This window comes from Bacillus rossius, chromosome 5, assembly GCF_032445375.1.
Source record: "Bacillus rossius redtenbacheri isolate Brsri chromosome 5, Brsri_v3, whole genome shotgun sequence".
Classification (NCBI taxonomy): Eukaryota; Metazoa; Arthropoda; class Insecta; order Phasmatodea; family Bacillidae; genus Bacillus; species Bacillus rossius.
This window is the reverse complement of record NC_086333.1, coordinates 82819744-82839182: the sequence shown is the minus strand read 5'-3', so window position 1 is coordinate 82839182 and position 19439 is coordinate 82819744. Positions and strand designations below refer to the sequence as shown.

General features: G+C 39.9%; 1 protein-coding gene across 6 annotated transcripts in view; it reads right to left on the bottom strand.

Annotated features, from left to right (window-relative positions):
• LOC134532130 (uncharacterized) overlaps positions 1-18460 on the bottom strand; it is a 33898-nt gene extending 15438 nt beyond the window's left edge. For 3 of the 6 annotated variants that reach the window (XM_063368465.1, XM_063368469.1, XM_063368470.1), the window contains exon 1: positions 1141-1617. In XM_063368465.1, the coding sequence (XP_063224535.1) occupies positions 1141-1215 (75 nt within the window). In that variant the 5' untranslated portion in view covers positions 1216-1617. Of the gene's footprint in view, positions 1-1140; positions 1618-11123; positions 11188-18341 lie in introns of those variants that run through there. The other 3 variants (XM_063368468.1, XM_063368467.1, XM_063368466.1) reach the window with 3 other exon arrangements.
• Between the last annotated feature and the right edge of the window lie 979 nt (positions 18461-19439).

Genomic DNA, 19439 nt, shown 5'->3' with positions numbered 1-19439 from the left:
CAAACATTATCGTAAAGTAATGAAACTATCAGTTAAGAACACGGAAGTACAAGAACCATTTATAATTCGTACAACAAAGAAACTTATTACGAGGCTACAAATCTAACACAACATTACCTCGCTCGAAACACAGCCAATCTCTTACAATGCATGCACAAATAACTAAAATATGTTTGTTGAAGCAAATCAACACCACCCTGCTACAACTTTTCTCCTGTAACAACAGGGGAAGAAAAGGTCAACATTTAAACGGATCTGAAAGCAACAGTGACGTATATTAGCGAGTACCTACTGTATTTTTTTTACTGGAACTTAAATACTCATGTAAAATCACAGATATTTGTACAATTGAACAATTACATGAAAGCAACTGTTTAGCTTCAAACTAAAAAATAAAACTTTCGCAGTAATACTCAGTTCGGATTCTTGCCTGGGCCTTTATGTCTTGTTATCCAAGTACCTGCATTAGTTAAATATATTTGTAAACCGTTCCCTGAATAGCTTTCCAGTATTAACTGCGCATTATAAAACACAATGAAATTCAAGTGTTTAATATTTTATTATCTTTTCCATGGCTTAAAAATATTTATGTTTGCATAGAAACCCCAATCAAATTATAAAATTATTTGCCAATTTTCGTGAGCACGACAGGAAAGTATTCAGTACCGTTTGCAAAAACGTATTTGATATACGCAAAACATAACTACAGCAATGTATAACAAGCTATTTCTTGGCGACTAAGAATTTGTTTTGCGAGTAAAGTATGTGAGACCTCAGCGGTGCAGTGAGCGCGCATGCGCACGCGGAGGTATGCTCTGCTACGCTCGCGGCGTGGTCGAAGTGCGCACGCGCAGGTGGATGTATGCTCTGCTACGGTCACGGCGAGTTGGTCGAAGCGCGCACGCGCAGGAGAAGGTATGCTCTGCTACGCTCGTGGCGTGGTCGAAGTGCGCACGCGCAGGTGGATGTTTGCTCTGCTACACTCGCGGCGTTGTCCAAGCGCGCAGGCGCACGCGAAGGTATGCTCTGCTACGCTCGCGGCGGGGTCGAAGCGCGCACGCGCAGGAGGAGGTATGCTCTGCTACGCGCACGCGCAGTGGCAGGCATGCTCCGCTACGGCCACAGCCTCGCGGCAGTCACCTGCACGACGAAGGCGCCCACGAGGACGCGCCAGTCCCAGCCGCCCCAGCTCGGAGCGACGGCGGCGCGCTTCATGTCTTCACCAGGACTCCTCCCCCGGGTCACGGCCCGCCATCGCGGCTGTGGGGGGTCGTCCCTCCTGCTGTGTCCGGAGCTGCTCCAGCTGCCCACAGCTAGGGCTCTCTTGTCGGGGAGCGGCGCATCGCGGTGACAGGACCGTTCCTCGGGACCGGAGGGAGGAAATGTCTTTGCCTCTTCGCTCAGTCGTCACTACCTTTCATCTCGGTGTGTTGGCGAGGAGGAGGGGGCAGAGGCCTCGTCGCCGTCGACGCAGTTACCGAGTGTCGGAGGCGTCATCGACCGCCGAAGAGACGCGCCCCGTTGCGGAGTGCTCTGGAAGGACACTCGCTCGCGCCACGCGTCGCTGCGACGGCACTCGGAGTCGCACTGGCGGTCGGCGCCCGGGAGCGGGTGGAGGAGGGGCAGGGGAGGTGTGATAACGGGCGTATCTTATCGCCGCGCCTGCCCCCTTCCCCCCTGCGACCCTGATGACGCTGGCGCGTCGCGGCCTACGACACCTAGCGCCGGTCTCACGCCCCGCTCCGACTGCGTCCGAGTCGGACAGGTGCGAGCGTCACTTGTTCGCGGTGTTGCCACACGTACCCGAATTGTTACGTCTGTATTTAGTGTTTTGTTGGTGGGAATGGTAGATTTTATATGACGTGACAACGTCTAATAAATCGATTAAATGCCGGCTGCACGCACGAAAAAGGATGACTCGTCCCGTTACGCTAATTGTACGCTTGCGCCGCATCTATCTCTCTTCTATTCGATTGGAACAACCATCGATTTGACTTTCTCGAGGCACATTCAACTTGAAACACTCCCATTCGTTTCCTACTTTTCGTATCATCGTCCTATTCTTAACAGAATAACACAGATTGGAAGAAGTTAAACAGCAAACATGTGTAAAGTTATAGTTAAAATAATCATTCGTTAAAGTAATAAACTTTATTAAACTGTAGCGGCGGGCGAGTGATTCGCGTCCAGAAATGTAGTTAAAAATATAATTTTCGTATATAGTATTTATCACGCTTGGCATTATTATAAATAATTTTTACGTTAAATATCTAGCCCGGATTTAGTATTAAAGGTGTGTTTGCAAACCGAGAACAAATGAATTTACTCGTTACCGAGGTGAGATTGTGCTCATCTCGGTGTAGTCGACGCTGTGTGAGGTGACACAGTCGCGGCTCCGAGACGCACGGAGATAATGGCAGGATGTTTACTTGTTTACTCCGTGGCGATGGAAACATCTCTGCGCCTCTGCGATATGAAGGAACAGAGACAAGTCGCCCACGCCAAGGTATTCCAAGGAAAAAATATGATAAACTTCTTTATTTTCTTACACTGCAACAATTCCTTTTTTTGACGTGACAACGTCTAATAAATCGATTAACGCCGGCTACTGGCACGAAAAAGTGTCCCGTAACGCACCTTGTCCCGTTACGCTCATTGTACGCTTGCACCGCATCTATCTCCCTTCCACTCGATTGGAGCAACCATCGATTTGACTTTTTCGAGGCACATTAAACTTGAAACACTTCCATTCGTTTCCTTCTTTTCCTATCATCGTCCTATCCTTAACAGAATAACACAGATTGGAAGAAGTTAAATAGCGAACATGTATAAAAGTTATTGTTAAAGTAATCTCTTCGTTAAAGTAATAAACATATTTGAATTAATGAGCACAAATAAAAGTAAATTTCAATTAAATTGTAGATTTAATTGCACTCCTTCTTTATATCCATACAAAATAGTGATAATTCAATAAAAATTATTCAATTTTATTCATAAAAGTATGCAATCATTTCATCAATTTTTTGTTATGACGTTGTCACGTTAAACTATCGTCCGTAAACCGACTTTACAGGGCCTAACCAGAAAAAAAAAAAGATGGAGTTTATCTCGAAAGTTTTCAGATGCAAGCGAATGACCTGTAAACGCACCTTGTACCAGGTGAACACCCGCTAGCCTTTCCGGCCAGTGAGTAGGGGGAGAGGGTCGGTTCTGGACTAGACTGGACCAGTTCAGACATGTCGTAGTTCCTCTCACTGGGCTGTAGGCACTGCCTCCGCCGAGAGTCGAGCGTGTTGTAGCGGCATGATGTCCCAGCATGTAGCATGTAGCATGTAGCAGGTGCACCAGGCTTGGGGTAATCCATCAGTTGAGACCCGGAAATTTCGCGGATTCTTCTGGCCTCAGGATAGAATTCAATGTTATAGGTGTTCTCTACCCATGTTTACTTTCCCATTGGTTGATATCTTAGCGAGAACATTTTTATCCTTGTTATTTGGCACTGCCTGATTCGCTTACTTCTCTCCTAGCTGGCATCGTTGGATCACGGTCGTAGAGGGGCGTATCCAAAATAACTGCGGTCCAATCAGGAACACAGTGCGAGAGTGTGAAGGTTTGCATTCTAGCTTGCGACTAAATGAATCCGCGAAATTTCCGGGTGTCTATCCATCAGCCACTGTCTGAAGACTTGAGGGACCCTCCTAGTCAGGGGTGTACTTGTCCTAGTAAGGCGGGATATTAAAGCGCTCGCTGATGCGTCAACTCGGTATTGCATCTGAGTGCAATACTGTGGACTCGCCGTGCACAGACCAACTATGAGATTTGAGAGGTAAATTCTTATAGTCCACTACTGGAGTTTATCTGGATCTCGGCGATTTTCAACACTTTTAAAAAGCAAAAAATAAGTATCCATTAAAACTGTTGGGGTATCATGATAATAATTTAGTTAAATGGCAATCAAACGTTGCACTGACAACCCAAATTCTAGTGACAACCAATTAATACTAGCTCACTTTAACTACTGCCATTTTATGACCTTGCATGGCATATAAATTCCATGAATTTGTTTTGTTACAGCTGACGATCAAAAAGATAACATCGGCGATAAACCTCCACAAATAAATCCAACTCTGAAGGCTCGCAAAAAGGCTGTGTTTCATTCAAGTTTACAATATAAATGACTTAACATAATTTCCACCCGCAAGGCATAAACTGGCACAAAGTTCGGGCTCGATTTCACTTAATTGTTAGGGACCGGAAAAATTGGCGTGTTCAATGACCTCCAGGATGAACTCCATAGTTCTACGTACACTCGGTCAAATATCACCCACTCATTGGCTGCTGTCTTGTGAGACGTCCCAACGTAGCAGCCTGCGATTCGATAAAGCTTTGGTTGGGTGTTTCTCTCTCATTGGCCCAGCGTCATCCAGGTGAGTTGTGAGCCAATAACAGAGACAGCTCTGAGGTATAACTATTTGTATTTTAGCCTATCGCGAAATGAATTCGCGAATTTTTCCTGCCTATATTAATTAATTGTAGGTATATCCGAAGCGGGCGTGTGATAGGCCTGGAACTGCTAGGCCACGCCTCCAGAATAGCAGTGGACACTGTGGACACTGGCCGAGCTGACGAGCTCTGGCCACTGTCCCTCGCACCCGGACACCTGGCCGCTCCCGTCAGCTGGCGCCTCCCGTCACGACCGCACTCGCGGGGAACACCACATAACTTAGAAAGTCACAACTTAAATCTGTCCTAACTTAGAAAAACTTGGAAAAATCCACGTAACTTAGAAACACACAACTTAGAAAGATCATAACTTAGAAACACGTAACTTAGAAACACGCAATGCAGAACCACACAACTTAGAAAGTTCATAATGTAGAAAGTCATAACTTAGAACTTTCATTTCTTAGAAAATTCTAAGTTATGTGTTTCTAAGTTATGACAGCACCCCGCACTCGCGGGTTTCAGATTTGCACGCTACTCTTTCAGGACATATCCCCAAAAGCAATCCCTCACTGAAGTATCAGTTACTCAAATGAAACATTATTATTATTATTAATTTATGCCTTTCATATAAATTAAAGAATAAAAAATCTCACTCGTAGTAATTAACAGAAAAATCTATCAGCACCAGGAAACGAGTGCCAGTGCTCGCTGGCCACACGCCTCACACACAACGCTGCATCAGAAAGCTTCGATCCCCGATTCACCAGCACTATAGCTGTCGCTCGTCGTCCACTATAGCTCACCAAGGGGTCATACACCCTCTTCACTTCACTGCCCTCGTGGGTCAACCTCGCCGCTTATATACCTCTCAGCTCTGTTCTGGAAAGGGCTCGCAGCCCTTCGGAGTGTCGCGTCGTCAGGGTCGACCTGACACCAGAGCTCCGGTCACGCCACCTCACGTGAACGTGCCTAACCTTCAAGGGAACAACCGGCGCCGCGGGATAACGGCCGCTACCTGTCCGGAAGGTGGACCTTCCGGCCTGCCTCGTCGCCCCGTCTCCGGTATCCTCGTAACAATACGACTGCCCTTGGAAGGCGTGTATATGAGTGACACTTTTCACTGAAATTACAAGCATGTTATTTATAGGGTCAGTTTGATTTGTTCAGCAAGCACTATTTAAAGTTAGCTTTTCTTTTGAAAACTTTCAATGTTCCTATAGGCAGCATAGCATATAATTATGACTATTAGTGAACAAAAGTTCATAAAAGGAACTCATACGGTTTGAAAACGTCTCAAAGAACATATAGTCTTTTTAAGTTATATAAATGTTAAAACCACCATGTTTGCTGAGAAATTAATTCTCAAATATTTTGATAGTCATCACAAAATTAAATCATTTGTTTGTTTAAAATCAAGAGTAAACATTAGTATATTATATTATATTAAGGAAAAACTCTTTTGTGTCATGATTTCATGACCTTCTCATTATCGTGGTACTGAATCATGTTTGTACGTATTGCTAACATGAATTGAATCAATTTTATGATAAGGTTTTAGTCGAGATTTAAGCGAATTTGAGATTTAGTCGCTGTGAACGGGGACGCACCACAACGCCGAAATACCACAACACCGAACGTACAATACGCCAAAAACCATAACGCCGAATGCCAAATTGACTACAACGCCAACAGCTAGAAAACTGCTAGGTACCACCACGCCGAATTACCACAACGCCGAAAAATGTCATTGCAGGACTGCCACAAAGGTTAGGTTAGGTAATGTAAGGTTAAGTTAGGTTATGTTAGGCTAGCCTAGGTTAGGCTAGCCTACCTGTTCACACACACGGTGTGCAGAGCTTCAGGAAAAACAACGCGATTTCAAAACTACTCAAGATATCCGAGTGGGATATGTTTACGAAAAGCATTTAAGAGTTCGCTGAGGCCCGAAAAGTACTTTTAATTTTGGATCATGTTTTTAAACTGTATTTCTAGAAGAGTTAAAATGGCTGAAACGCATGTTTTCTTAGTAATTTTTAGGTGTAAAACAAGTGGTACAGATTCTTGAAAGCACTTAAGGGACTTGCACTACACCTTTATCTTCATTTCCCCGTAATACAAAAATACTGTCACCGCACAAATTTCACAGTTATCAATTGACGACGAGAAGACTGCGCGTCAGTTCAGAGCCTTGAGCTTAGAGGCGATACCGCGCTAGAAATACCATCGAGCGTCGCGCTTATCATCCCGCCTCACTAACACACATACACCCCTGACGAGGCGGGCCCTTTATGATACATTTAAGAAACACACACATTCATTCAGTTGTTTTTCATTTTGCTCCTTTGCCCCCCCCCCCCTCCCCCCTCCCCACAGCAACATTTTTCGGCGTTACTGTATTTCGGTGTTGTGATACACAGCAGTTTTCTAGCTGTCGGCGTTGCGGTCAATTTGGCATTCGGCGTTATTGTATGTTCGGCGTTATGGTATTCGGCGTTATTGTACGTTCGGCGTTGTGGTATTTCGGCATTGTGGTAATGACCCGCTGTGAACGATAATGCTAATCAGGACACTATGAATATCTTCCGTTTTCTCCGGGCATGGATACAGACCACGGAAATGTCCCTCAGTTGTTTGAGGATGTTTGCCGAGATCCTGGCTGTGAGGGAGTTGTTGCTGTGTAGCTTCGTGTCTGTGCGACTCTGCACAGACTTGTCTGTGCTCACCACGTGGGTGCGCAGACCAGGCTTGTCCTCGTCCAAGATGAAGTCGGTGTGATGCAGATCTTCCAGGCACTTTTGCTTGAGTTCTGCACATACTGTTTCATGCAGAGGTGTTTAATTACTAGCTGCTACATCCGGGGGCTTAGGAACCAGGGGGGGGGGGCAGGGGGGACGTGTCCCCCTGAACTTTTTGGGCGGAGGGGACTGTCCCTCCCAACTTTCTAGACCGTGATATTTTTATTTTATAATATTATTCTGCCCAACTTTATTTGTAATTTCTTCACTCATCAAATTTTATCTCAAGGAAACAATAATAATTTTAACATCGATGTATCCAATGGTTTGATACAAAAACTGCTTGAAAAGCGCTATTTTGCACTTTTAAAATCAAAATTTTCCGGTGGAGGACCCCCGGACCCCCCGTCTTAGTAAGAGGGGAATGGGTTTACATGACATCAAAATCATTATTTGTCCCCCCCAAATTTATGAACACAGCTACGCCAGTGGCTACAACCCTTTGTTTATATTATGTATACAGTATGAGTAGAGACAGGAAAAATTCGCGATTTCAATGACCTCTAGGATGGACTCCATGATCCTCTATGCACTCGGGAGAATTGCATCTGCTCATTGGCTACTGACTCGTGATACCTGTTAACTGGGATGCTCGTGATTCGATACTTCTTTTGTTTACATTTTTCCATTGGCCCAAAGTCCTTCAAATATACTGAGGCCCAATCACCGAAGCAGCAGAAATGCAAACTTTTTTATTCTAGCCTATCGTGAAATGAATGCGCGAATTTTTCAGGTCTCTAATTATGTACACAGTATGACATGAGTTTACAAGTTCATACCGACAAAACAAATTGAAAACATCTTCACCACTTATGGTGTAAAAATGCTCCCCAAGACTGGTATAGGTACGTCTTTGAAGTTGGGGCCGAACGACATTTTCGCTGTAAATAACAGAAAGTATTTAGCAGAGAATAATACTGAGCGTCTGGATTATGTTTAATTGAACGAAGTTATACAACTAACACGAATTTTGTCACCGTGGCAAAATTATGATTGGGGGCAGTAATACGCCACAGAAATATGGGCAAAATAAAGGCGTAACCCCCAATTATCTCCACGAAATAATGTTCCTACGGTGGTGGTAATAGAACTTAATTTAATTAAACATTATTTAGGTACATGGTGTTATATATTAAATACTTTTTCTATTATTTCCAATAAAAATGTTGATCAGCCCCGACTTCAAAGTGCCAATAATTTGTGTTTAGTGTAAGTATTGGTAATTAATAAAACTGTGATAAATCTTAATTGGGCTATCCATTACGAACCCAGTTCTCCTCACATTATTATAAATCGTAACTATATATATACTTTTATCACATCTTTTTAAATCATAATTATGCTACTTATTGATGATAGTTTGCACACTTTACGTTCAAAATTAAAGAAAAGTTAATGTCTCTGTCTTATTTGGGGGGGGGTTAACGATTACCTCTTCCCTGCATCACTGAAATCTCTATGTTTCTCTGCGTAAAGCCGGGCAACACATACATGTAACAAATCTGTATCCATTTTTCTGTAAAATATCTTTCTGTTAACAAAAGTTATGTAACAAAAAATGTTTATAATAATTTAATTAAATAAATAAATAAAGAAGTAGGTATAACTTCTATCACGCGTACATGCACATTGTTGACGTGATAACGTCTTATAAATCGATTGAACGCCGGCTGCACTAATGTATTATTTACAATCTTTTCGAACATAGGTCTGCGACAAAGGATCCTCTACGCCCCATTCAACTCGCTAGGAACTGACGCTCCGTGGTCGGGCTCAGGGCGTGTATGAGCAGTGTTGGGTGGCTGTGGTGGCGTGATAATGAGGAGCACACACACACGGCGACCTCGGTCCAAGGTCGGTGCTCAGCCCTGAGACCACTGCGCACCGCCTGAGCCACGTCTCTTCACTGCCGGGTCATGAGGCGTTCATTCCATCTCGCGGTGGATCTGACATGTGCTGGCGGTGTTGGTGAGCATTTTGAGTACAATCACCCCGCGAAAAGCTGACCAGCTATATATAAAATCTCTTTTGACGTGACAACGTCTAATAAATCGATGAACGCCGGCTGCACGCACGAAAAAGTGTCCCGTTACGCACATTGTTCCGTTGCGCTGTGTCCCGTACACACATTGTTCCGTTACGCTGTGTCCCGTTACGCTCATTATACGCTTGCGCCGCATCTATCTCTCTTCCACTCGACTGTTTATAATGTGAAGTGAAAAGTTAATGTGGTTTTCATTGCTTATTACAACAACAATTTCGGCAATAAAGTTTAATTATTCTTGCATTTTAAAAATCTGATTACTAGTATAATTACAAGTATTTATTATTTTATTATTAAAATAAATATGATTCAATTTTATTCATAAAGTATGCAATCATTTCATCAATGTTTTGTTATGACGTTGTGACGTTAAACTATCGTCCGTAAACCGACTTTACAGACAACCAATTTTTTTTTCAACTGCAATTCATATCTATAGTTAAGCAAAATTTCTAGTGAACACTATTTAAAGAACCTAGAAATACTGTTTGGATTCATTTATCGTGAGCCATTTATCTAGATGATTACGATGAGTTATTTCAAAAGCAAATATTACCTGGGAAATGTTATAGGTACCTCAACAATTGTATTGCCCCTCTCACTCTCTCTCTCTCTCTCCCCCCCCCCCCCCCAAATAAAAGATTATTATAAAAATTTCCAACTCCCGCCAAAATGCTACCAACACTCTTCTCTCATTGGCTGTCCATGCGTCCGTAACAGAAATAAAAATATATTCATTTCCCTCCCATGTGAACAACCTTACTATAAAACTATAAATATCTGGAAATATAAAATATATATATACTTTTCAACAGATGTCAGATATATGCTATTTATTACTTTTCAAAATTTCTTTCTCCCCGAAACTCTCTGGTTGTCAGATAACTCCCCCCCCCCCCCCCCCCTTAAACAAAAAATAATCCAAACCCAGAGATTCCTGGGAGCCATCAACTGATTGTACTGTCATAGGTCTGGCTGGCATTTAGCATGCTATACAACTAGAAACAGAATGAATGTGTGGTTTTATCTGTCTATTTGAAATTGTATAAATTCATGTGTGTGATGCAACTGTTGTCAATTATTATACACGTTTTGTCACTTCACTCTCGTTCGTAATTCCGTCTACTTTCGTGCGAGAGTACCTACGTAATGCAAAAGTCACTGTATTTTATAATCAGTTATATTATTAATGTAGTTACTTTTACTCTAATACGCCATACAGATACATTAAACATAGTTCGAAATAGCGTACGAATGAATTATGGAGTGTGTTCGTACGATTTTCTGATACACGTTGTTGTAAGAAAATTTGTTTGAATCAAAATATTGCAGTGTTACTGTACAGCCAATAAACAATAAGCTATTTAGTTATTTGAAGGCAAGTCCTCCCTTTTAAACTGATAATATATATTATTTTCAATTCCGATCCCTTTTTTTTTGAAATAGGCCAAATCAGATGTTTAAAGAATGTAATAACTAGACATTAATTATCCACTTATTTATAATTGGTTTCAGATATTAATAAATATGTATGTGTATGTGTGTTTTCGTTGAGTGTTGGTTTTAGTCATATTGTTTTTATTCTGTAGGTAATAACTAATTTTATTATTTAAACGCCAGTTTTGTTACAGCCGAATAAAGCAATTTATTCTGACCAAAAAAAAATAGCGCGATCAAAACGATATATACACATCTGTTAAACTTTAAAAGGTGTCAAAATTTTTAACAGTTAACACAGTCTCCTATCAGATACGAAAGCGGATATTCATAAATTATGCAAAGTGTATTTCTCATACTAGATCTTTAGTTTCACATTTTTTTATTTGTGCAAAACTTACCCATATTTGCAAGATGATTTGAATGCAAATCATTGTAGATGTCTTGATTGTCACTTAGTGAATATGCGAATAATGTCATTAAAATTTTTTAGGAAAGTTGAGAATGACCTTTTCAGACATGGCCTTGCTTTACAAATATTTCAACGTTTGTATTTATCGAATGCGAATTTAAATTAATATACGTACAAATGTCAACGTCTCGGCAATCTTTTAGTAGTACCTGTCTCTGACGCTTGGCTGCGCTGCATCCGGCGGCGTGTCTGCGCTCTGCCGGTGAAAGTTCGAACTACAAACTGACAAGCGGCTACACGCGTCCCTGACGTATGTGCGTTCTACAAAACTGTATACGTACTAACGTACTTTTAGTTTCCCACGACTGTCAGGACTAATTCCATATATGTAACAATGGTTTTAACAATTGTGTTTCACAGTGTAAACAGTGTTTAATGTTCGGAGAAAAGTGTTTTCATTTCGGTATGTTTTCAATATGTTTATAATCTTGCTCGACATTGTACCTCATTGTACCAGACGTAGTTTTTGATAACGAGCGAGAAAACTGCTTAGCGTAAATATTATTTTATATACTGCAACTCGATTTAACTTAAATTATAACTAATATATAGAAAAGATTTTAACTGAGAATAAATTTTTAATGTTACTGTTACTTGACGTTACTACTTTAAAATCATATAAATTAAAAAAAAATATATCGTTGCAGCAACACCAACAATATTAAATTTATTTTATAATAATTTTAATTCTCTGTAAAAGCAGTTATAACATTTATTAAAATTAAATTATCAATTAGTATTATTCAGGTACAGACATTATTTAAATGTTGTGCTTCTACTTATCACAGCACCGCTGTACATGATGGCGACCCCCCTCGGTGGGTGTAAATAAAAGGCGCACTCGCCTACACTCGCCGTGGTCCCAACTTACAGCCCTCGTAGAGAAGGACGTAACTTGCAGGGATGTGGAGCGCTAGTAGAGTACTCGCGTGCAATCATCTCTCGTTTAGGGATGGTCGCGCTGACTCGCTGCCATTGTGCACGAAGATGTAACACCTTCCAGGTACTCGTGCTACGTGCTTTGTCTCTCTGTAGAGCGAGTAAACTCGCAACTACACATAGTCATTCTGCACCTGATACAACACTAAATATTGCTCGTTGACCGGCATTCCTATTAAATCCTTGAATTTTATTATTTACTCTCGTAGCATAAAGTATAATCAATTCTACTGCATGCCCTTAAGCCAGCTGACCTATATTTTAACGTCCACCTTATTTTTCGATGTTTCCTTAATAATGAGTTTTATATCAGTCTTGATCAAACTTTATTTTAGTTTAGCATATAGTCTTACCAATAAATTTGCTATAACTTTCAAGAAAGTCCCTCAGTTTATTTGTTACGGAGTTACGTAAATTACCCTAAAAACACTGGTACCGTACATTCCCAACTTGTAAAAATATTCTTCTTCGTTACCTCTTCAGTGGTTGCATTATATGTTCCAAGTCCTGCAGTCCTCCGTTCAGAAGATGGCTAAGTCCGTCTGTCAAGTATTACCAGTAGATGTAGAGGCGACACTTCTGCGGGCAGTAACGTGGGAAGGGGGGGGGGGGGGAAGTGTGAGGCCCGCCCACCCCAGCGGCTAGCAGGCTCTCGTGTTGGTTTGCTGGGCTCCCACATGCATACCTCCAGCCAAGTAACGACTCCTTACTTCCAGATTCTCCTGCGCTGCGGTGGCCACATGACCACGTGGAGACCGGCCACAATCAGGCAGCAATCTTGTGGGCGGGTAGCCGGCCAACAGGCGGCAACAACCCGCTCAAACGTACGTCTCGCACCAAAAAGGTTACCGAGAAAGTTACGCACCAAACAATCTCCACCCCTTTTAAAAAAAGACACGTCTTTTAAATACACCAAACAAACACGAAGCCAATCTGCACATTTGAAATAAATACTAAGACAATTGGTTAGTTAGAAAATTTATGGAATATAATATTCAAAAAAACTTGTTATAACACCTTAGACAGTTTTTCCGACAAACATTTTTTGCTATCTACATGTGCCTTAAAAATCATATTTTTCTCCTTATTTTTCAAAAAGTAGTGTAATTAGTGTCAAAAACTTTATAATTTTGTAAGGACCTTTATGCTTTAAACCAAATTTAACACTAAACATATCCACTGCCTTACTAAGGTAATGAGTCTTGACAAGTACCATATCATTGACGTCATAGGTAACGTCTTGTTGTCTTTGGTCGTTTTTTGTATGATATCTGTTTTATTGACCGTGTAACGGTATTATTGAAGTATTATTTAAGATTTCACAATGATTGAGCAACAGTTTCAGCGAGTTTAAATTTTATTGTGTAATAGTGTTTGCATCGTGTATAGGTTAGGCCTACATTGCGCAATATTTTTAGTCGCCTGTTCGGAGCGGTCTCGTACGCACCCGTTTATTGTTAATTGTTACTCAATTCAGAAGCGATTTTATTGATATTTAAAGTGAGTGAAATAAAACTTTGTGAACTCAATCAATAAGAAGTTATTGTTCATATTCTTAAAGGTTTGGTGAGTTTTTATGTAATTGGTTTTTCCGTTTAAACATATATAATTCTAATATACTATACAATATTCCCCATGTAATTTATCACCATAATTTTAAATAATTAAACTTATGAAGTAATAACTTAAATATTAATTACATCTCCATTTAATAGTAATTACTAGAGTCTTAATTAAATATAAAAACATCCGTTCATTATTTTCTAAAGTTTACTAAACATATTTTTTAAAATTTGATTTGTTAAGTTATTGATGATCAATACATTTAATGAAATTTTATTTATGGTTATAATGATAATTAAATTTTTTAAACTATTTTTTAAATTAAATTTTATTACAATACTTACCCACTTTAATTTCCTATCCATTACATTTAATACTGATCCACAGCGAAGCGTGGACGGGTTTAGTTAGTTTATATCATATGTTTAAAATGCCACGACAGCTATCACCATCAGGTGTATAGTCATCTATTCTACTGAGGTGGTAATTCAATTGAGTTTATTTTATATAATGTCTATCAAAATAACAATAAAATTAAATAAAATTAAAATATATATATATATTACGTTACTACATCATTAATAATACCCACATTATGTTTCTGATGGGCTTTTGGGGTTCACTTTTCGTAGGCTGACTTCACTACGACCTTACTTCTTGATGGCTGTGGTGGTGTTTATGTCATGTTGGGGATGTTACAGGGTATTGTGATTCCAGCATTATGTTTTTAGAATGTGCTGTCAAACCATTAGAAGAGGTTTTTAACATATAGATGAATAGAAAAAAACAATTGCAATTAAGAATAGATAAAAACAATCACAGCATTTCCAACCTACGAACTGTGAATACGGAATATTTGTTGGGTAAACGTTACTTAAGAACGATTTACGTTTTCTGTTTAAGTTTTACTGATTAAGTAGTTGTGAAATTAGACCTATATTATAACTGCCTCAATGACTAAGAAATAATTAAGAAATACTGTAATGAGCTGGTTAAGTGAAAACATTACAGAATATTAATTTATGAAAGCCTTGAAATCATTTTTATGTATGTTTACCGGGGGAATAGTCTATTTCCGATATCATTTTTCTTCTTATTCTGAAATGATTGCCTGTCCGTAAACAGATTAATAGACGGCTAAACACAACGCCACAGTAGAGCGACAATGTCAAATGAATTAGCCATGACCTACAGTAAGGAACCATCCTACCAGTTATCTATAAAAAAAATCGGTGGGGCTGTATCGAGACTCACGGCTGTTGGTTTCAAGTGAAACTTCTATGTTAGCGAGTCACTTTTAGTGTAATGGTTTAAAATAAAAACGAGACATTGACTACGTACTAAAAATTTTACTTCAAAACCGACACTAAATGGTAGCTTACGACGAAAATTCTGTTTAACATTGTCCTGTGATATGATAAATGAGATACCGAAGGCATAATTTAATAATTAATGTTTTTTGGTGAACGTACAATCTGTATTGCCCAGTGTTGTCAGTTCTCTGTACACAATCACATGAATTACCGCGCTATCACGTCTGAGTCGTGAGCTACACTGAACATAAATTTTTTTCCTAACCTAAATTAAAACTAAGTGCATTTGGGAGGTCTAGGTAAGGAAGACTTAAGTGCGTCTCAGGCCGAAGCCTATATAGTTAGGAAAATGTTGTAACAATATGATACAGATTTTTTCGTCAGACTTTTTCTGGTACAATTACAAGTCGGGATTTGAACCTATGTTCTCTGGAATACGAATATAGTGTCTTACGACTCAGTCCATAAATTTCGATAGTGTATCTTTTTTCATCTTCAGATTGCCTTATGCTACAGGCGTAAGTGTACGATTATTGCATAACAGTATAAATACATAGTTTCAGACTATGGTATTCCATGTAGGCTATCATCACATGTCTTGAAAAATTATTGACATCTAATATTATAAGTACAACTATCAAAAATTTTAATTCACGTCTTTTGAGTATATATTACACTAGTGCGTGTAACTACATGTGATTTAGTTAACACTTATACCATGAGTTAAGCCAGTATTTGTGGAAGGGGAGGGCAGAAGCCAGTCCCTCCTCCGGAAACTCTTTTACAAAGATAATGCTTGAAAATACATTTTTAGGCTATTTGACGATTCCTTAAGTTCTTTTTGAATCTCCTGCCATTGTAATTTTTGTAAAATAAAAATTGTTCGTCTAAACAAATCTGGCATCCCTACGTTTCTGACACTAATTGTTACAGAAACAGGTTCCTCTTTTGAGGAAGCTTCTGTTCACTTGTACCTGTGCCTTGTTAACAGAAGTGTAAACAAATATACTACATATAAAACAAAACACAAATCTATTTAAAGAAAGTCAGTATCTATGCGAATATCAAAAAATTCAGTATAGTTCATTAAATAAAATTTCCACTGACAAACAACATTTTAAATAATAGGTAAATTAATTTGAGATGTATTTTCGGACAAACGCCATTACTAATTAAACTGTATGTCATGACAAACATCAGTCTGTGCCTTAAGATCTCTTTCCCGAAACGTCGCAACTGTTCTCTTAGGAATCATATACTGTGTTGGTCTGCGCTATCATCGTTGTGGTGTTCAAAATATCTGGGGGTTTTTTTCGTTCAACGGTTTCTTACGGTGTTTGTCTGTGCTGTCATCACTGTTTCTTCACATCGCTGGGTTCACCTGTGCATCTCTGTGTAGCCGTTGTTTTTTCAATTTTTATCTGTTAAGTTTCATCGTTGATTTATTCTGTTTGCCGTTGTGCACCGCGAATTTTCTTTGTAAATGGAACAGAAATATTCGTGTAACCTTAACTATTTTTTTAATTTGTTCATTTTCATGAAAATAACTGTATCACTACAAAATAGTGTTACCATTTATGCTTCATGTTGCCCCAGTACCTCGAATATTTAGTTTTTTTTTTGCAAACAGTTGTTTGAATAGCTTTCCAGGGATTAGCTGTGCATGTTAATCACGGTAAAACAAAAGAAAGCCAAAAGTTAACTTTTCTGTGGCTTTAAAACCAAATAAATAAAATGATTATACAATAAGCACACGCATATTTTAACTAAACACACTATTTTAATATCTAACATTTATTTCAAAATAACTTAACCATCGACAGTGCAAGCTCTTACATATGTTTTTACTAGTCTATATTTCTAAATAATTATTGTAAAGCGGGATTGTAAGTTTGTTTGCAGGAAAGTAACTAAAAAATTGCAGACTAAAAAACAGACTAGTTATACAAATTATATTTCACTGTTATGAAATTACATAATTCATGCCGAACGAACAACATAAGAACACATAAATTTGTTCATTAACGAGGTTAGATGTTACTGCACGTATTAATGACACATGAAACTACAGTAAACTCGTGTAATAACATCATGTCAGTGTTAAGAAGACTGCAAGTATCCGCTCTACCGCTCTGGTTCTGGTGGTAGAGCGCCTGCCTTGTGACTTGTAGGACCCGGGTTCGCGCCCCGGCTCCTCCAAGGCGGATTGCCCAGATGAAATGGTGGCATTTTCTCTGGTAGGAATACAATCCCTTGCAACAAGTCAGGCTACCAAAAGAAACGGTGGGTGGAACAGAAAAAAACCTTCCAGGTGGCTTCCAAATGGGGAGCCCGTTTCTTTTCCTGGGCTCCCCATGAGGTGGCCATTCCGGGGGTTTCTCCGGGGGAACGGAGTTTTGCAAAAATATTTTTTGTAGTTTTATAGCCTTTTAGTTTTTAGTAACTGTAGCATTATCATTCCAACATGTTATAAATAAAACTAAAACTAACATTTAAAACGATAAAAAAAAAATTGCTTTTTACAAAAATATTTTAATTAAGTGTGCATCAGTCAGTGAGTGGTTGTGTGTTCAACCATTCATCGGTATATATTTTCTTGAAGTATTATTGACAGTTAAATTCTAGTCAGAAACCTTTGTTTTGTAGTATTTTAGCAGTTTTTGACGAAAAAATATTTACAGGCACATGAATTTTATTCCTTTTATGACCTTCGAGTTATATTGTGTGTGTACCAGTATAAATTGAGATGTAAATAAAATATTGCAACCGCCCTGCTGCTTAACTGCCGCAACAGTGCGATAAGCAACTTTTCCCCACACTCATGCCCCAAGGCCAACCATAGGTAAATAGCTTATTCTCCGGGCAATGTGTGAGTACCATTATAAAAATTTCAAGAATTAAGTGCAGTCATTATTTACTATCATGGCTACCAATGATTACAACCCCCCACGTATACATTACATGAAACACATAGTTATCCTATACAAATATATATATATATATAAAACTATAGTTGAAAGAGCATATAAAGTTTCTATCAGTCCTGTGCGCGCACTTTCCCTAAACTCGTTTGCTCGTGGGTGATACTGCAGTCCTCGTAATATTCAAAAACAAAAGTACGTGAACTGTCTCCATGCACTCCATCCAAATTAATACTATGTGGGCCCGAGTGAAAGACAAGTTCATTAATGTTCATCCACTACAAAAGTATGTACCGGTCCTGAGTAAAGTCAAATTACGTTTCTAGTCACCGTCTACTTCAGCAAAACGTATTTCACAGCCGCGAGCTTCGCCTATTTTGGCCATAACAAGTATGAGCGTCGACTCCTTACTTTGAGCATGTTGAGTGGGGCCCCAGCTGGTGGTCAACGCGCCTCCGCGCCGCTGCCACACCGCGGGCCAGACGGTCGCACCGAACCATCCTCCTGCTGTCGAGTCCGGCTCGCAAGTCCCGTACCGCACACTCGCGCGCCACCGCTGAGCGCGCCACTCGGCTACGTCACCGTCGAGCTTCTTCGGCCGTCCTCGGGTACACTCGTAACAACCAAACCCACACATCACTAGGCTTTTAGGTGCAGACTGGCGGCGGAGTGAGTGGTCAGTGCAACCACTCACCACCAGGGGCGCTTGCGTCCCTGGTCACTAAATCCAGTACTGGACAACTGGAAAAGCGGACCACGAGTCCAAGTGCCCAACCCCCGCATGGTAGACTCTTTTCTACTCTGTCCAACACTTCATCCAGACCATCCTCTGTCTCCTGTAAATTCCTACACGTAATGCATGCCAATTTGCATCCCGCATGAATGTGCCCAGGGTTTTCCCTGTGTCTATGCAGGTTTTACCTGGGCCCAACCTATCTCTAGTTATAGTCTAGATTTAAGAGTGAGGGGAGTTAGTCATGGCGCCAATCGCTGCCATGGCTGGCCAATCCCCTCCTAGCACATGATGCATGCGACCCTCTCCTTGCATGGCTAATCCCAGCATGACTAGGCGTATAGGCTTCGGCCTGAGACGCACCTAGGTCCCTCCCTAACCCGGACCCCTCCAAAATACACTTAGTTTTAGTTAGGTTAGGAAAAAAAAATCATCACTAGGCGGCCGTTGAGCAAACAGTTTCATTTTCCTAAGTGTCCTCCTAATGCAATTAAATAATTTAAAAAAGGGAAAACTTAATAAACATAACTATGAATAATTAAATAACAATAACCAAAACAATTAATAAATTATTAATTACAAAAACAGTCACCGGAAACGGTAACACGATTTACGTTTTCTGTTTAAGTTTTACTGATTAAGTAGTTGTGAAATTAGACCTATATTATAACTGCCTCAGTGACTAAGAAATAATTTAGAAATACTGTAATGAGCTGGTTAAGTGAAAACATTACAGAATATTAATTTCTGAAAGACTTGAAATCATTTTATGTATG